Here is a 19,376-nt window from a genome sequence, read left to right as displayed (position 1 = left end):
AGCACTTAACACACAGCTCCAACAGACTCAGAATGCATTTTCAAATTATAGAGAACTAATTTCCACATCTGCTTTAAAAGGCCCCCTCCAATCATTGTATTTCACCATCAAATCTTCAAAGGATATAGGATTGGCTTCTAAGTGGTTTGTATAAATTCCTCAAGGCCAAAAAAGGTTTCCCTTTACTCAGCCAAAATGAATTTCACAAGTGCAATAAGTCCTGTTCTGTGTAATTATTTTTTTTATGAAAAAAACTGTACTCCCATATGGTAGCACTTCACAAACTGGAAGGGGAAAACATTAAGAGAGAAGAAAGAGATTTATCAGTACTCAAGAATTCAGAAAATAAAACCTTAATTTTCCTTGTGTATTTCAAACAAAATTTCAAGACTAGCGTTTAAAATGGGTTTGTATTTTGCTAGGATGGACAACATATGTGGGAGTGCTTGTAAGGAAGAAGATGGTTACAGCTATTAAAAATGTGACAGAAAATTACAGTGGACTTCCTTCAAAATTAACTTTCATGCTGACACACACTTGTATATTACACCTACTTTTCTATTAATAGGTAACACGCAAACAAGTCAAAAAAACCCTTCTATCTCTTCAAACAAAGGAAAGCACCCATGTCCTGAAAACCGAGTGTTTACATGTGCCAGTGGAAGTTTTCTGCGTACATCCTGTCTACTGATGTTGGGAAAGCCACAAATGTGAGAAAAACTATATTTTCCATTCTACTCTGAAGCTTCCCAGTGCTATCAATATCTAATTTTAAGTATACGTATCTTCTGTTTAATTTAATGAATAATAAAGAAGATAAAGTTTTTCTGAGTCATACACAGATTTTGTTGATCTCTGTCACACAATACTTCCTATTTTGGGTCATAGCACAAGCCAACAGTTTGTTAGCAAGTCATACCAAATACAACTGGTTACAAGCTCTTTAAGGCTTGTTCACTGACACTGAAGTGAAAAAAGAAATCGCCCACTGGTTCAGCCTATCAAAGCTGTAATACAGATTTTCTACCAAGGGTTCGAATAACAAGAACATCTTTCCAAAGGGAATAGTATCAGTTGTTCCCATAATTACTTTGCACAGTTAATTTTTATTTCATTTTAGGGTTATTTAAAATATACTACATTTTATTGCAGGTCACTTCTTGAAACTTTTACATTGCTAATTCTCTTTTCAATTAATGAGCCAAGACCTCATTCTCACCTCTCATTATCAATCTGTTTACCTGTGAGGTTTACTGCAGCTTCAAGTACATAACTAATTTAAAATTTTATTAGGTTTTTTTCAATAGACGGAAACAAATTCCGTGTCAAATTTTGTTTACTCTGAAATCTAATATAAAGGAAGAAGAAAATATAAAACTTTTAAAATTCTACTGTTCCACTGATGCTCTTATTAAATCCTCCAGAACATTTAAACATGGTACACAGGTACAAAGCATTTGCCACACATTGAAATAATTTAGATAAGCAGAGCATGAATTTATGTCATTGTTAAGTACTAAGTATATAGAAAAAGGGAGTTTAAAATGTGACTTTAAACTTTGTTTTTTTCAAAAGAATTTTCTAGCACTCATAGACACAAAGGCATCTTTCTAAATGAGACTTGCTAGATCAGTGTTTGCAGAGTAATGAAAAATAGCCTAGTTCTTCTGCCTTTCAAAATAGTTAATCAACTATTCAGAAGAGCAGGGAGAGCAGGAGAAGTTACAAGAATAATGTTGGGCTTGCTATGACAAGAACCTTTCTAGGCAGAAGAGAGTGCAACTGAAGTGTCACACAGCAGTAGGTTGCCTGCTCATAAATATGAGCTGTCTAATAATCCTGTGCCTGAGTTCAGAGCCTCGAACTCTGTGAGCCATGGAGGCAACTACCTGCCCTCTGCTTGTGAGCCTCACTGCCAGTTTGCCTTCCTGGGTAAGAGCAGCTCCAAAGAGCACTAGAGCAGAGCACGAAGAATTCTGCTTCCACCTCGACTTAATCTGCAGGCTCCAGACACCAGAACACAGAATTGGGAAAATAAAAAAGGGGGATGAAAGAGAAGAGCAGTTCCACCTTCCTGTTTCTCACCACAACCATCATGAGCTCATCAGTACTGCTTGACAATCTAAGCAACTGCACGAAACCAGAACAAAATTATTCACAAAGAAGCAATATATTGCCTTGTAAAAAATATTGGCTTCAAGAGGAAAATGAGAGGTCTATCCATCCCCAACTCTAAAAAACAAAACCAGAGGCAATAATGACACTGGAAAAGAGGAAGAAAAAAATGCTTCCTCAGTCTTAAGCAGCTGGTAAAAGAAATAACATTGATACCATACATTTAAACTTCTTTAGGACCTTTGTTTCAATATGAATCATCACAGAGAAGGTGATAAAAATGAGCAAATAATAAACAGATTATTTTTCCAACTTACATTATAACGCATTACTGTGCAGACACATTTTTTTTTTTTTAATGAAAATCTTGCTGAGATGCTTCCCTGGCCTGGTGTCATTTAATAAAGCTATCAGTAATTTCGAGAAAGAGCCACACAATTACTGAAAATGTGTGTAAAGCTGAAGTGATATTAAGTAATGAAGAACAGAGGTCATGAATGTAGAATGTGCATCCCTTGATATGCTGTGGGAACAGAGAGTGTGCATTCCAATAATCAAATATGAAGTTACATACATTAAAACCAAATAGCCATACTCAAGTACATCAATATGAAGCTGTGCAACACATTTTTCTCTTGTTTACTGGGGAAAAAAAGGAAGGAAAATTTTTAAAAAGTACTTCTCTTACAGGTTCCTTTGCCCTTCTGCTGTGAAAAAAGCTCCTCCTGATCACATGGAAGTTTTCACACAAGGGACACAAACAGGATGGTACTTTTTCAAATAGATGCACAAAAGTGAAGAACTGCACACGGCAGCTGATAAAAGTCCTAATACTTAGAAATCCTAGTACTTTCAAAATCTCTATAACACAGTTTGCACTTAAATAGCCTCAGAAACTAATGCTTCTTTTAAAGGAATACAAGTGAATGTACCTAAAGGAAAGTTGAGCTAGGGCAGCAAGTTTGTTAGTTTGTTTAACAGCATGAAAAAAGGAAGAGAAACAATATAGACTACACAAACTGCTTTGGAAGAACATAGCACTCCTCAATGGACTGAAAGACATTTCACAACAGTTCAGAACTTGAAAAGCATGGGTTTTGGAATCACTGATGCTCAAGGTACTGAGACAACTTGGACCATAAAAACGTTTCTGGAATCTCCAATTCAAGCACAACCTGATGTAAGAAATTCAAACACTCAGAACCAAGCCAGAAAAAACCTCACATTTGAAAAAAACCCAAGACAGCATCATAACGAATTGGGTCACCAAAGCTTACATCCTTAGAAAGCTTGATAGAGACCAGAGGAAGACTGTCATGGGTAACCCAAAATGTTATTTTATTCCGTATCTATCCATGCCCAAAATTGTTACTGCCTCTTTAAGACCCAACACATCCAGAACTGGAATCCCAGGGCAGAGGGGGCATTACACCAGTCCCTTTTTAAATTGGAGCTGGGAAGCAGGGAACTCTCTGCTGACAGCATTTGCTGAAAGCGGAGGCTCTGCTTTGGAGGGGCTACTTTGGTTGGGGTTTTCTCCTGGGCTTCCAATAGTAACCACTCCTAAAAACTGCAATTCGCAATCAAAAACCGTTTTGGAGTGAATTTTGCAAAGCCAGCCGGTCGCTGGGGCCCGGTCACCCCGTGTTAGTGCTGACACACCGGTTTCTCCCCCCACAGCACACCCGCAGTGGGAGAACGTCAGCACCAACATCGTCAGTCTGGCAGGCAGTGGTGCTGACCCCACAAGCGCCAGCACTTCTCATCTGCCACTAGAACCGCTCCATAAGCTCCTGCCCTCCCGAGGGTTTGCCACCATCTCTTCCCTTCGTCTCCCAGACCGCGCGATCGCCTGCAAAGATGCCACCTCAGGGGCAGGGTCTGATGCCATTTTCCCTTTCTCTCCCTACAGTGGTCGCCCGTGGTGGGTGCCATCTGAAAAGAATATTTCCGCCATTTCGGGGCTCACTTTATTCTGGAGGAGTTAGTGAGATTTAGCAATTTTGTATCTAGTGATTATTTACTGTTATTTTTTGCATTTTGCAGTTTCACTTGTTAGTAAACTGTTATTTTTTCACTTATATCTACTCACATTTTGTTTCTCCTTATTGGTGGAAAGGGATTGGTTAAAATAAAGGAGAAGAATTCATTTAAGAGTGTTCGCCTTTAAGTTATCTTAAACCAAGACAAAGATTCAGTTAAGACAACTATAACATTCAATCAGAATTGGATACAAAGAACAGGAAAATATGTACAAGGTATATATTTGAGAAGGGTATACTCATTAGTCAATCATGTTCTACTAATAAGAAGCTTTAGAAAAAGTTTCTGAGAGAAACAATGTATTCTGCCATACGCAGAAAAATTGAAACAACTAAAACAGTAAACAGCTAAACTGAAGTACTAGAAGACCAGTTTGGGTACGAATTTAACTCTTAGAAGTTGGACTTTTCAGTACAAGTTAAAATAGTCTTTGAAAAAAGGTAAAAGTTTAAAGGTCTAACTTACATCTTGTCACTATAAATAGGTAGTGCTAAGGTGATTTGTATCTAGAAGATTCTACTCGTACGCAGCTCTAACTACCATTGAAGAGAGAAACATGCACTGAAAAGAAAGTTTTAACTTTCTCAGAACATCTCCTGCAATACCCTACATTCCACAACCAGTCCTACAATGGCTCATTCAATTTAGACATTAGCTCTCATTGAGAAGAATAGTATCTCAGAAGAACATGAGTCCATAGTTGAAGGGAAAGCTGAAGAATATACTACAGAAGTAACAAAGAAAACCACAAATTATTAGCAAAACGAAAAATTCAGGTAAGAAGCAAAGCAGACAAGTTAGTGCACTTCAACAGAAAAGTACAACACTGAATACAGAGCATTATCAGTCCAGTGGCATATGCATTAAAAAGATCAAAGAAACTACGGATCAGCGATCCAATATTGGCAGAGATTTATTGTGCTTAGTGCTCAAAATCACATTTTGATAATCCTCAGGTCATCCAAATACCCTGCTATTAAATGGGAACATGTTAGGAGAGAACTGCTAAGGATGTAACAAACACCTTAAGAATAAAGAAATGAATAATACATTGGTAATTGCGAGGCATGAAATACAAAGCACAGCACTAACAGACAAAGAACAGCAATTCGATACCCAAGTTTTTGCAAAATAACTGGATTTTAAGCAACATAGACTAAATCCATGTTGTATGTAAAGTTACAGGGTTGTAAAATATAAGAATTCCCAACACTTGTATAAAAATACATATAAACAGTATGAGAAGCAGTCTAATTTTGACTTTTTGACATTAATAAGTCACACCACAATACTCTTTTGAAGTAATAATCTCACCTGCTGAAGTAGTTCAATAATAGTAAAACACAAACTACCCTGTTAAAAATTTATTTAGATTCACAGGTCAGGTTGGCAGCTACCACCCAGCATACCCATGCATTAAACTGTGGCAATTGTTTACAGAAATTACAACCAATTCTTAGGGAGAAACTGTAGAACAAGAGTAGGCCCTTGCTCAAAGCATGAAAGATATTTAATACAAATTAGGAGCATAAAATGTGAGGCTTCAGGAAATACAACAGCTGAGGGAGGAACCAAGAGATAAGACAGTATTAGAAAAAACCTGAGCAGATTAATGCAGAAATCCAAAGACTCTCAAGATCTATGAGGCAGTAGGAACCAGAAATATTTGAAAACTGTCAATTTATGTATTGCATTACCAGTGGAATACCAATCCTTCCCGGGAAAAGATTTAAAGTGCAAGGTGAAAGCAGCTGTTATGGATGTTAGTACTTTCCAGTTTGAATCAGCAACTGTTACCATACAATAATAGGAAACTGACTACGGACACCTTCATCACACTGCAGGTATCATGACAGATTCTGGAATATTTTCTTAAAAAGACTGAATTAGAAAGTTGAGCTGGGTGGGGGGCTTTATTTGATTCTGGCTTTCATGAAGAAAAAAAACAAAACAGCCAGAAAGTCCAATCAGACCCTTCTTCTCCTAGAAGAGAATGACGAAAGTTCTAGATTATGAGAAAAACTTGCTTCCTCCACAGTTATCAAACACATCACTGAAAAAGCCTCTCCTTTAAGACGGCATACAAGTTTACAAATTTCTGCAGCTGGCCTCTTTTACAAGATAAGGGTTATAGAGAACGCCTGTTTTCCACATCGTAACATGTATCTGCTTCAATACACCTTCCTTACTGCTAAGGAAAGCAGTGGCCTTGGACTGTATTATTTATCTTCTGCATCTGACCTGTTATGAGAAATAAACAAAGAGACAACAAAGAAGTATCACATTCCCAGAAAGAAGTGCAGACCTCCTCAAAATATACTTAAGACAGGCATTCTTAAAAACCTATCAATTAATTCATCACTCATATAGAAGATTATAGCCTTCTCCTAGGATGGGCAAACAAAATTCAGGAGAGACCTACAAGCAAAATTCAGAGCAGGACATTCTCATATCATAATTGAATAACAAGATAAGAGTATGCTAAGCCATTTAAGTGTGGAAGCAACTACTACAGCTAACCTTTGCTTTTCAGTGCTCACCACACCTGAGCCAGCTCCTTTAGAAAAAAAACGTAATTCTTCTCCTAAATAACCCTACACTGTTAGTTGCACATAGTTGTTCAGGAGTCATCAAGTTCTGAAACAGAAGACTCAACAGATCTTTTGCAGCATCAAGTGAGTGCACTGGGAAGTAAAATATATCAGAAAAGCCCAGTCCTTTCTGGACAAATTTGATCACAAACATTCATGTGCCTATGGATCTGTTCTGGAAGCAGGTTCCTAAAATTAGTGACTGACCTGGAAAACCAACCCAAATTTTAACCTTTTTTCAACTTCATAAGGAGAGTAGAAAAAGAGAACATGTGCATGTGTATGTATGCATGCACACACAAATACACACAAAACCTCTCTCCTAATTACATTAGCACCAAAGTGATAAATGCAAGTCTAAGCTCCTTAGACACATTATCACAGTAAGTGGTTTCCCAGGTTGCAGAAGTACTGTGCAAGCTGAGCTGGGTTCCCAAAACGCAACTCAATGAACTCCCTGAACCAACCACAATGCTTTATCATCACTTCTTCTCTATAACAGGGCAATTCTCTCACACTTTCCTGAATAGGAAAGGATTTCACTGGACAGTTTAAAAGCCTAAGTTAATGTTGGCTCTTCATCCACTTACTGTAAGTTACACACAGCGTCAGTTTCTTCCGCCACACTTGTGGTTAAGACTAGCAAGGCTCATTCAGGAAACATGTGAATGATTTTCTGTTTTACTTATTTCTCTCTCTCACCAAAGTAGATACAGTATCTAACCCCCTACATTTTTCTGTATTATTTCTGGTGATTTTAGAGACAGCACCACTCTTTTCCCCAGAGAACTCAATTTGCTTTCCTGTCCAATTCAGCATTAGCAATCCTTACCCCAAACCTGGAAAGTGAAAAACCTTGCAACATTCCTTAAAACTGTTGTAGTTGGTAGTAAGTAAATTTTAGCAATGAAGACTGGTGCATGAAGCACATCCTGTCATGCATACCTTTCCATCCTAGCCCATGGTCATTTGCAAATGTCTTTGAGAATTCTGAACACAGCTCAAGCAAGGAAGCACGTGAATGGCCATAGGTAAAAAGATGATCCCTTTTCCAGTTCCAACTGGAATGCAGCAGCAAGCAGAGAATTATGGATCCATAAAGTCCCTTCTCCCTAAGCAACAAGGGCCATGGTATTGCACGATGGATTCCACACTTGGCCTCAGCCACAGACGTTCGGCCTGAGCCGTAAGGTTTCATTCACATCAGAAGACCTACTTGGTGTATAAGAGGCTCAAGAAGGGCCCCGAGAACTTTCACTTGGACGTTTGTCGGGGGCGCGGGGAGAAGCATTCTTTATTTTGTGCCAACTCCTCAGGTCACGGAGGGTGGAGCAGTACCCTGCTCCCAGCGGCAGCTTCAACGAGCTGTCGCTTGCCGTCGACTACAGTGTGCGTGTGCTGGTGATTTTGTACCGTGTGGGGCCTGAACTGGGGCGCGGGGTGGAGCTGGCGGAGCGGCCCCCGCGGCCCCACGCCCGTCCGCAGCGAGCGCGCAGGCCGCCGCCGGGGGCCGAGCCGCCGGGGCCCCGCGCCGGAGGGCGGGAAGCACTTACCTAGGAAACTTCTCCTTCAGCTTCCTCAGGCTCTGCCGGGTGGGCTGCACGTGCCCCAGGAACTGGGCTATCTCATCGTACTGGGCTTTGCTCAGCTTCATGCCTCGCACCGCCGGGGCTGCGCGGAGGCGGCGGGAGGGGCGCGGGCCGCGCTGGGCGGCGAGAGGCAGAGGCCAGTGATGGCGGGGCGGGGAATCGCGGCACCCCCGGGGCCCCCTTTGCTACCAGCCCAGCACCGAGGCAGCCACGAGCCGCCGCGGCTGCCGCTTCCCGCAGCTCCGCCCCGCGTCCCGTCCGGGGCGGTGCGAGGGGGGCGGTGCGAGCGGCCATCCCGCGCCGCCCGGCTTTGCGCAGCCGCTCCGGCGGGCGGGAGGACGCGGCTCCTGGGCGGCCGGGCCGCCGTGCCCCCCGGGCGTTTCTGGCCGAGCCGGGTGCTGGCAGCCTCACGTTTGAGGATGTGCTCTGTTTGGTGCCCCGCAAATGGCTTCTAAGAGCCGCCTGGCGCCTGCGAGGGCGGAAGGAGCTGGCCCCAGCCGCAGCGGGCAGAGGAGACCGAGGTGCTGGGTCTTCCCAGCGCTGGGGCGCGGGGTCCGAGCCCTGCTGCATAACGGCGTAAAAGTGTCATTTTCAAGGCTCTTTTCACAAGTCAACGCTGAAATTACTGTTTCTTGTTGTTTAAAGGGAAAGTAAAAGCTGTAGCAGCAGAGCTGCAGATGCGGACAGGGCCTGCAGCCTTGCGCATGCACAGGGTAAAGGCTCCTTCTAAATTTTAGAAAACCATCCAAGTTCGTGCTTGGATTTTCTTCAGAGTTGGTTAAGACTCAAACTTAGGCAAGCAGTATTATTAAATATCGTTTAAATATCAGTAAGTATCAGCAAGCCTTAGTTTCTGTGCTGGGTGTTTTTAATAACTACTATAACTTCAAAGGGAAGTATGCTCTCCTATAAACAACATATAAAGACTAGTGGTTATGAAGAGAATTGGCCATGCAGGTGATCAAGAAATATAAGTACTCCCTTTGGTTTTGATTTATTTGCATTAATGAACTACATACAGGATTCTGGTGTCCTAATCTTGAGGTTTCAGGCACTTAAAACTATGAATTAAGAACTGAATTTCTTATTTTTATAGATTTTAGGTTCTGTTCCTTTGCTTCCTCTCTTGAAAGCTTTAGGATCACATTTTGAGGTTTTTTCAGCATCTTAGCTAGGAACTTAAAAAAGTTTATTGCAAGAGCACAAAATCTAGAACTTCAATGAAGAGCAAGTAGCGTGGGTATGCCAGCAGGGTCAGTCATTTAGTAATATTTATGAAATTGGTTTCTGATTGAGAACGCTTAAAGAGCCCTCTATCACTTGATCTTCCATGAATTTTAGTGAGTTTTGTTTGGAACCAGAAGCCTTCCTAGGAACAGCTGTTTCTGAAACTATGACATAAATGTGTTTGAAACTCATTAATTGCCCACCAGTAAAAGAAAATGCAGTGAACCTAATCCAAATTACAGATTCTATTCCTCACTCTGAGACCAAAAAATACTATGTGAAATTGAAAAAAGAGCATTCTTTTAACCAGGAGTATTATTTAATATAAAGATACTTTATTTTCTTTAGCTCTGTCAAAAAGTGTAGTAGGAGATATGTATGTTTGGAAGGGAAGAGGGTGTTCCTTTCAATATGATATCCACTTTAAAGGCCAATAAGTATATAATTTTCTTGAAATTTAAAAAAGGTAGTTTTCCTCTATCTTCCCAAAGATGATAATTATGGCTTTTTCTTTAGGAATTAGGAAAATAATTAAATACTGTTTCACTACCATTACTACTGCTTCTTTAGAAACAATCAATTGTGCTTCTTTAAAAAACAAACAAGCAAACAACGTTTTTCTGTCTTTGTTGTGGGATAATTTCCAGTGAAGGTGTTTTTAAAAACGTTAATGCTGCTATCTATAGCTTCTATCTCTGTTCATTTTGCTTGTTCACTAGTATATGTTCTTGAGTTTTTCTTAATAAATCAAATGACGCTTCAGTCTACAATGCACAAAACAATGGGTTAGGACTGCAATATGAAGTTATCAGTCTATGGACCAAACTACAAACATCTGATGTATGTATTAGGTACACATTGGATATATTTTGTAGTCTCTCCTACTGGATCAAGGTTTTGTAGATTTCAAAATAATTTTTTAAAAAAGCAAATTACTTTCTAACATGAAGGTTCACTGAAACCAAGAGGAGCTAATACCATGCTGTCATGGGGAGGTAACAGCCTCAGATGTGAACTGAAGCAGGGCACCATTTTGCATGGTGCAGTGCAAAACATGGAGGAGAAATTCTATGTGCAAAGTGTAAGCCACTCTTTGCCTAAATTAGTTAATACAGAACTTTTCGAATGAAACATTCAAAAATCCAATGAGGGGGAAAAAAAAAAGAGCGGTTCCTAGCAAGAAGAGTCTCTTAAATACTTTTTTCCATCTATCTAACTGCCTTTGCAGTTTTACTATATCAAGCAAGCATCAGACCATCTGTAATTAAAGTTGTGGACATCTATATTGTAAGGTGCTGTAGATGGTGGAAGTTTGCATAAATCCAATATGCAACTGGATGAAATATGTAAGAAAAATAAAAAGTGTGAAAACCTTAATTTTACATTTGGCTCAAGGAGATTGAGAGCTGCAAATGATTGGATGCTGGAGGAATGTTCTCAAGTAGTTACTATGTGCTCGCTTTGTTCTTAGATGTTTCCTTGGTATCTGCATGAGGCAGCTGCTCTTGACTTTTGCCTTGAGGTTGGTTTCCTATCTGTCTAGTATATAAACAAAGTTTCCTTCCGAGAGAAAGTAAAGAGAAAAAAATGATGGGAAAAACAAACAATTGGGGTTGACAAATGAGGGGGAAAAATGAAGAGGATGTGTAATCTTTGGGGGGAAATAAGGACAGGGAGACAGAGCAAAACACCTGGCAGAGGACTTCCAGTAATGACTGTCCTTCCTTGTAGGTTGTGTTGGGTACAGTTGGTGTAGGGCAGTAAGTAATGGACCTTTGTTCCATTGTTTTTTGTTTTGTTTTAGCTGGTAGTGTGTGATATTAGTATGTGTCTCCTATTTAAGAAGACAATTGTGTAGTGTGATTTACAGGTAAGTTCGGGGTTAAAATACCATTCATTATTCTCCACAGAGCTTAAAAAGACCTATGTTTTGAGAACAGGTAACTAACGTATGATATTAATGAGGAGTCAATTCGTGCACAAAGTGTAAATTTTGATTTGATTTTTATGCCCTTACATGCAGCTGTCTTTTTACTTTATCACCCCATTTCTTCATAGACAAAATCTCTGGTCCATGTTGCTTTCTGTAACAAAATTAATGAAAAGACTGCTAGCACTCATATATATTTTCCAATCTATTGATTGTAGATCCTAATGTTGGGAGCTATGCTAAAACTAGAGTCTCCTTTCCCACTGGTTGGGGTGCTAGTTACAATTCTCTAATGCTTTTAATCCCTCTTCATTCAGTTTGGTACACATACTTCTAGAAGTGTCTTTCAGTTGTTTCTTCTATTTCATGTGATTTTTTTTGTTGTGGAATTCAGTTCTTCTTTGAAATTTTTTCATTGGAAGAAAAACTTGATCATGCTTCCACTTAACTTGGTCTAATAAACACCTCCACAGGATACAGTTGTTACCTCATAAAAAAGGAGAACCGTCAATTTATGTTCTAATTTATCCATAGGTTTTAATGTGCTTTCTGAAACTGCTTGTATTGTGAAACAAACCATGATATCTTCAGTATGTATTAAACAAAAAAGGAACTGTTGATCTATGCATGGCTGTTAAACATTAACTGTTTTGCCATTTCACAAGATGGTAAGTCACCCTAAGTTTTTTTCCTCTAGAAGTGTACATGGGATTGCTTGATACCACAGCAATGTGAGGAACATGGCAGCAATAGAATGATTATACATAGCAGAATACCAATTTTAAAAGGCATTGTTTTCCTTCTATGTCTACAGATTTATTCCTCATAATTACAGAAGTCGTTGAAGAAAATTAATCTATTTTTCTGTACTATTATTATACCAGATATATGTTTCTATAAAATACTTATTTGCTTGTTGAAGTACTTAAAAAAAAAAAAGGAAAATAAAAGAGTGCATTGCTACAGTATATTGAGAACATTGCTTTATATTCATAGGGACTGATCTATGGTCAATAGCAAGTCTATCAATTTTAATGGACTTAGGCCACTTCTATGGTTCTTAGCTGCATGTTTATGTATTTTCTGTAACAAGATGTAAAAGATTGTTGAAAATTATGAGTTATTTAAAAATAAATTTCTGTAACTGAGATGGCAACATGCCCAAAATGTTCTTACCCTAACACTTGACTTTACTGTAGTTTCACATTATGAAATTTCTGGAGCTTGGATTTGCCTTTTTAAGGTCTCAGTAGTCAGATACAGAAACCTATATAAAAATACCTTTCTGTTTTCAGATTCAATTCTTTAAAGTTAATTTTCCCTCTTTGTTGATATTATTAAAACACTGCATTAACTAATGTATACTGCTTTTTTCCCAAGGGATTTCAGCTACATTCACTGTATAGAAAAGAAGCTGTAGTCATGTGATGAATTAGATTCTTTTCTGAAAGACTTCTGTCGTATTTGTTGCAGAATTTGCAATAAGTACCACTTGAATGAAGCAGGAACTGTAGAAAGAAAATTTAAGTGTAAAGAGAATTGGACTGCTCAATGAATATGGATTCTATCCTTGCCTCTATGGACTTTTATGTATGCTTAGAAGTCATTTGATGGAATTTTCTTTCCATGTGTTTGTTTTGTTTATTTTTTTTAACACAATATGCATGTTATTCCGTGCCAGCCATCTAATTCAATTATGTTGGTGCCATAAGCTGTTGGCTAAAGAGATCATCCCAATCTGCTCTGGCCAGTTTCAGAGTAATACCTGTGCACTTGTAGTACTGCAACTGCTGATTGTGTGCATACATGGTCAGACAGATTAGCTGATCCAGCTGAAAACATAACATGCAAAAAACCCACCTAATACTATTATTTTTCATCTAAATCAACTGTGAATTCAACTCACTGAACAGCCTTGAAAATGTAAATGCCAACACATGTCAGGAAATAGGAATGCAAGGCTACCTCTGTCTGTTCATGGTAGCAGATCCTTGAGGGATTAACCTCACAAATTAGACCTCTAAATTAGGTGCCAGTCATTAAGCAATATGATTATCCTGCATATGTTCTGCTAAGAGTTTACATTTGACAGTGTCATTGTACTAGATGCTAAGTACTATCAATGGAACTGAATTTAATGAAACTTGAACCTTGAACATACAGAGTACTGGGCACAGTACTCTGAAAAATCAGGTGCTGGGTGTATTCTACTGGAGAGCCCAAATCAGTGAACAGCTTTGGGCTAAATCTTTCAAATTTGATTTCTCTCCTACACATATATACAAATAAAAAAATATATGCACACATGCACAGAAGTATACAAAAGTACACATGACAGAGGAGAATATATTTTGAAAATACATATACTAGTATATATTTTCTTGCTTGTGCTTATTCAATAAGATGCTGTGGTAGTGCTTAGTATGTCTAACATGGACAGTTGGCAGTAAAGAATCAGTGAGGCCAAATTTTGAATTTAAGAGTTTAAAAAAAGTGCAGAAGAGGTGCACTATTTTCTATGTAAGTGAGGCAAAGGAGGGAAAAATTAGAAATTTGGAACTGTTGTGTAATACAGATAAAGAATAGGACTGAAATGAGGTTGTACATCAAAATGCTTGGTATAATGTACAAGTTTCACAGTTTTTGACATAATAACAGTGATGTTACAATGTATAAGTAAAATTAACACACTTATTAATACAACTAGTGAAATAACAAGTATACTTACTAATACATTGCGTTATGGTTTTTTTCTAATTAGCAAAATTTTTAAATTTTGCAGTATATTTCTGAAGCATTGTTATGAGACAGCAATGCTCTGCTGAATTACCTCAGTTATTTTTATGAACTTGTCAGAAACATAGTACCTCAGAGTAACTAGTAGCTTGTCAGTATCTCTTCTTACAGCCAGAAGAATTTCAAATAGATGGGTAAGTACAAGGCTAAAACTAGCTCCAGTATTGTGCTTTGTTGCTTCCTATCAAAATCTCTGAAAGAGGAACAAATTCTGCCTAAGAATAAATTGTGAAAGAGGGAGCAGATTCCTGTAAACTCTCTGACCTGTTGATTTATCCAGTGCCTAACAACTGGCAACATAAACATAAATTGTAGAATTGTGTGCTGTTGTGTTAGTTTGGGTCTTTTTTCTGCCTCCGTCTTTTTACACCCACACAAAGAAAATAAAACAGGAAAGGTATAGCTTGCAGTGAGTGGCCAATGCTGTTCTGACTTCAGTGGCAGCCGTGTATGATTAGCCAACCTGAAAATTAGGACCTTATTATATGTAATCTGGAACTTTTAGGCATATAACAATTTTTAGGGAACTTTGGATTATTTTAGATCAGATAAGCTTTGAGGATGGACACAGAAGTAGATTAAGGGTGATTTTTTTCTTTCCCCCTAGTAGTGAAATCTCTATTGTCACCTTATACTTATGGAATGATATTAAATATCTGAAGTTTCTTTAACTGTTTTTCTTCTAAAATGCGCAGTGCTTTATTATGTATTATCCAAGAATTCATACCCCTCATTACATATCAAATATTTTCACTGTTATAGAATTGGAATATTCTTTGCATGCATTATCGCAGAATCAGAAAAAAGTAGAATGCAGCTAACTTTGAGATCACGTAGTCAACCTGATCAGGTATGTGATAATATCAAATATAACTATAACTGCACTGTATCATACCAAAATATTTCTAATTTGTTATTGTAGATTTCCCTAATGCGGTTTTTGTAGTCTCCACTGGTAATATGTTCCAGTATTTTATTCCACTTGAACTTGAAAAGCTTCTTTCTAATATTTAATTCCAAGCCTATGGATTGCAAAGGAAAGCATTTTTCTCTGTGTACTCTGAGGAAATAGGAAAATGATAAATCACTGGCTTTTTTACTTGTTTCAGGATTATTGTACTGCTGATCCACTTCTCCCATTTTCTTTGGAAGTGTATGCAAGCCCAGTTCTTTCAGTCCTTTCTTGTAAGTCATTTTTCTGAAAGGGTTGTCATTTTTTTGCTCTCTATACATTGCAACATCTTTCTTACAATCCAGTGCAAACACTGCTTCAGCTGAGGCATTTCATTTTGCTGAGTAGAATAAAAATTCTCATATTTTCTAAGCAAGATTCCTATGTGCTGTTTTTCAAATTAACTACTAAAAAAAAAAAAAAATCACACTGTTAGTTTTTATTCTGCCTTTGCTCACTCTTCAGTCTGTTATGCTAGCCTATGGAAGTAGCACCATAAAGGGAAAACAAACTATGTGTAGCACAGTGAATACACTGGTCTGTCTCTTGTGGTAGGGGATTCAGTGTGCAAAATACAAGAAAATAAGATTCCAAAATACTAGTGGGTGAACACTGTAATATAGATATTAGATATTTTTTCATGAAACGTTATAATACCATTACAGTTTCTTGAGTGTTCCATTTCTTCTGTTACCCATTTATTCTTTCTAACACATGTAAAACATATTTGACGTTTATAATAATGGAATTATTAGGCATGTTACTGACATCAAGGTTTAAGGGACTGGGTGACACAGGGAATTTATGTTCCACTTTAATCCATTTATCTGCCTCCTCTGGGAACAGATTTTAAATCTAACTCAAGCCATACCAATTTGGGGGAAAAAACCTGCTTAATCCTACAGCCTGGAAAACATGTAAATGTATGAAATTGTTGTCTAGGTTCCCCCTCACCTCTTCTTTTTTAGGAAGGAAAATATTAATGATTTATATGATGACTTTCTCTTCGAAATTGCATGGCTATTTGTTCAGATCTGATGTTTTTCAGTTCAAGAATTAAGAGAGAAGATGATACAGATGCATTATATAAGACATTAAATAATTGAAATATAAAAGTATATGATTCCATAGAGTAATAAGTAGTAGTCATTAATTCTTTGGCACATTAAAGCAATTTTTTTTTCAATTATAAACATAAAAAGTTTTTTCTAGATTACTGGTGCTTTTTTTTCTTTTTTTTGGTTGTTTTCCTTTCTTTTTCCTTTGTTTTTGTTTTGGTTTTGGTTTGTTTTTGATTGATTTGTTTTTGTTTTGATTTTGCCAGGGAGGAAAGCTTTTGAGTGTACTTCAAGTATGCAAATGTGTGCAGTAGCACTAAAACCAGTTGCTTCAAGGGCATGTGAAGAGGCAATGTAGGTTGCCTAAACTTAGGCAATCCTGAATGAGGTCACCTGTTCCCCTGTAATAAAACTGGTGTGCTCTTTCTGATCTATAAACTTAATGAAGCTTACTTATACTTGGTTAGTAATGATTTGTATAGACCCAGTCTCTGAAGTACTCTAATGTGAGTCCAAAATCATTTAATGCTGATGTAAGCACAATCAGAATCAGGCACATTATATGACTCACACTGATGTAGTCAATTATCTTTATAATGTAAGGAATGGTAAGAGACGAATTATTGCCAGTCCTTGATTTTTGACATTGGCATTCAGGCACATATCTGGAGAAATTCAACTTGGGAACCATGTATTGTACATGTTCAGTCAGAATAATTTGCTGCATACTGAGATGCCAATCTTAGGGTTTAAGATGAAAAATACACTCCTATTAGTCAAATATTTATGAGTAGAACCCAATGTGTTTAAACCTTGTTGACCTTTACATAGTTATGACATATATATCATCTCTTGGTTATCCTTACCGTTGCTTTGTTCTGGAAAAAGTAAAACAAGAGGTTAAGTAGTCCCTAAGGGTAAGTTAAAATGTAGACTACTGCCATGTTGCATGGCTGTCTTTCAAAACAAGTTGATGAGACTGCTCAAAGCAATAAAAGAGCTTACTAGATCATGCCATTTAAGAAAAAAAGGTATTTTTGAAAATGAGTTTACTATTTCCATATTTAGTGTTCTAGTATTGTAAACAATATATTTGATAGTATTTGTGTTATGTATGTAAAGCCTAACTCCTGCTTTTCTCTTTAAGCAGTTGCATTCAAAATGAGTTTAAAATCTAATCTAATTTGGTAACACATTTAAATGTTCTGTCTGATTCAAGGCTGGAAGGAAAGTCACCATGACCATTTAGTCTGATTTCTTGCTTAATATATATTTTAGGTATTTCATTCATTAATTGCTGCTTATAATTCAGCATCTGAATTAGCGGGCATCATTTTAGACAAAATGGTACCCAAAAACATACTTAGATCATAATTAAAAATTATCCAGAAATACAGACTCTTACTAAATTCTTTGTGGTTAATTACTTTTACTGTCAATTTTAAGTAGCCTGATTTGAACTTGTATAGCTATATTTTTATCACTTAGTTTTGCTGTATCTTGTTTTCGTGATTTTAGTAGGTTATATGGTAAATATATCAATATAAAGCCAGTGTTGCTGCTCAGATCACCTCTTATACTGTTCTTTGAGATGCTAAACAGATGAAGTTCATTAAAGTTCTAAACACTAGGTGTGTTGCTGATGTTCTTTAAAGGCCTTCTTTAAGCATTTTCTTTTGTAACCAGGCTAAATCTATGTACGGTCTTGAAAGCAGCTTTGCTGAGAAGAATGTTAGGGTCCTGGTGGACGGCAAGCTGACTGTGAGCTGGCAATGCACCCTCATGGCAAAAATGGCTAATAGTATCTTGGGCTGCATTTGGAGGAGCATTGTCAGCAGGTTGGTGACTTCTCTCAACTCAGCAGCGCTGGTGAGGCTGCATCTGGAGTACTGTTTCTAGTAGTAGGCAGTACTGTAGTAGGGGAATCTCAGCTGACCTTAACAATTTCTCTGCACTGGAAACTTCTACAGAAATACAGTGGTGAAATAGAAATCTTTGCTGTATCTTCTGGACTCTTTGCACCAGTTGGAAGGATGAATTTCTTTCTCCCTTGAAACTAGTTTTTGTGTAAACACCAATTTACTTAAAGCAGGGATTTGCACACTGCCTGCAGAAAGTAAATAAATAATAGTGGAAGAGAAGAAAGTCTTCAGTATTTGATATATAGCCTCATAAAGTCTTTTTCAGCCTTTAAACAACTGAAGTTTTGATCTGAGTCGTGAGTAGTGCTCTATATAGTCATCATATAGTTGCAGCTGATGACTCCCAAAACTAGTCTTTTCGTCCTTTTTTCCCAGTTATTAGAGGTGTCAGAGAAAGACTTATATACTGTCAGTGGAGAGAATGCTTGCCTTTCTAGTAAAAATATTGCATACTATCTATACATGACACCCCTTATCTTTGAACTGATTTTTCTTCTGGTGATGACTTTTGGTGTACCACCTAGGCCTAATTTCTAAAGATGGAAAGGAATTAAATTTTTATGCATCTTTGATTTACCACATCTAAGTGAAATTCAGAATTTGCATTACTAGGAATTTTTAAACTAATTAAGTAATTTTTAGGGAAAAAATTTAGAATTTTAGGAAAACTGTGTAATTAGGTGAATTGAACTTTCTTATCTATACAGAGTGATACAAATGGATGTGAGCTGCTCTTTCTGTGCATTGAACTGGTCAAGGTGAGTCTAGCTTGGGTCCAGAAAGCAGATTGCTGTGCCAGTGTTGTGGTAGACTTATCAGTGTTCTATTTTACTTTGCAGGGTTTCTCCAGCAAGCTTTGTTATGTGGCTTCCCTTGACTACCTTAGATGTGAATGTGTGATTTCTGTACCCATCTGCATTGCCATAAATGTGAGTTACTGAATGGGAATGGAGTTTATATAGCTTTGGTAAAAAGTAATTGAAGAACAGCATCTCAAAGATTTTGCATGAAATTTGATTTTGTAAACTGAAACTGAAAATGTAAATAGATTAAGAATTTGCTTATGCAGTCATCAGAAGAGGAAAGTTTCCAGTGAAGATAATAGTAAGTATTTGTGGCAAAAATTAAAATTTCTGGAATGGTTATTTGTAAT

At 37.6% G+C, this 19,376-nt stretch overlaps 1 protein-coding gene and 1 long non-coding RNA gene across 8 annotated transcripts in view; one reads left to right on the top strand and one right to left on the bottom strand.

Moving 5' to 3' along the window:
* The window catches only part of CDIN1 (CDAN1 interacting nuclease 1), a 135,210-nt gene extending 126,622 nt beyond the window's left edge, over positions 1-8,588 (bottom strand). For all 7 annotated transcript variants that reach the window (XM_039552332.1, XM_039552328.1, XM_039552329.1 and 4 more), the window contains exon 1: positions 8,303-8,588. In XM_039552332.1, coding sequence (XP_039408266.1) covers positions 8,303-8,403 — 101 coding nt within the window. In that variant the 5' untranslated portion in view covers positions 8,404-8,588. The remainder of the gene's footprint in view (positions 1-8,302) is intronic.
* The window catches only part of LOC109144075, an 86,857-nt gene extending 67,696 nt beyond the window's left edge, over positions 1-19,161 (top strand). Inside the window, exon 3 of the long non-coding RNA XR_005601965.1 lies at positions 19,063-19,161. This is a non-coding gene — a long non-coding RNA (uncharacterized LOC109144075). The remainder of the gene's footprint in view (positions 1-19,062) is intronic.
* Positions 19,162-19,376: the final 215 nt, after the last annotated feature.

Source organism: Corvus cornix, chromosome 5, assembly GCF_000738735.6.
Source record: "Corvus cornix cornix isolate S_Up_H32 chromosome 5, ASM73873v5, whole genome shotgun sequence".
NCBI classification, from domain to species: Eukaryota; Metazoa; Chordata; class Aves; order Passeriformes; family Corvidae; genus Corvus; species Corvus cornix.
This window is presented reverse-complemented; position numbering and strand designations above follow the sequence as displayed.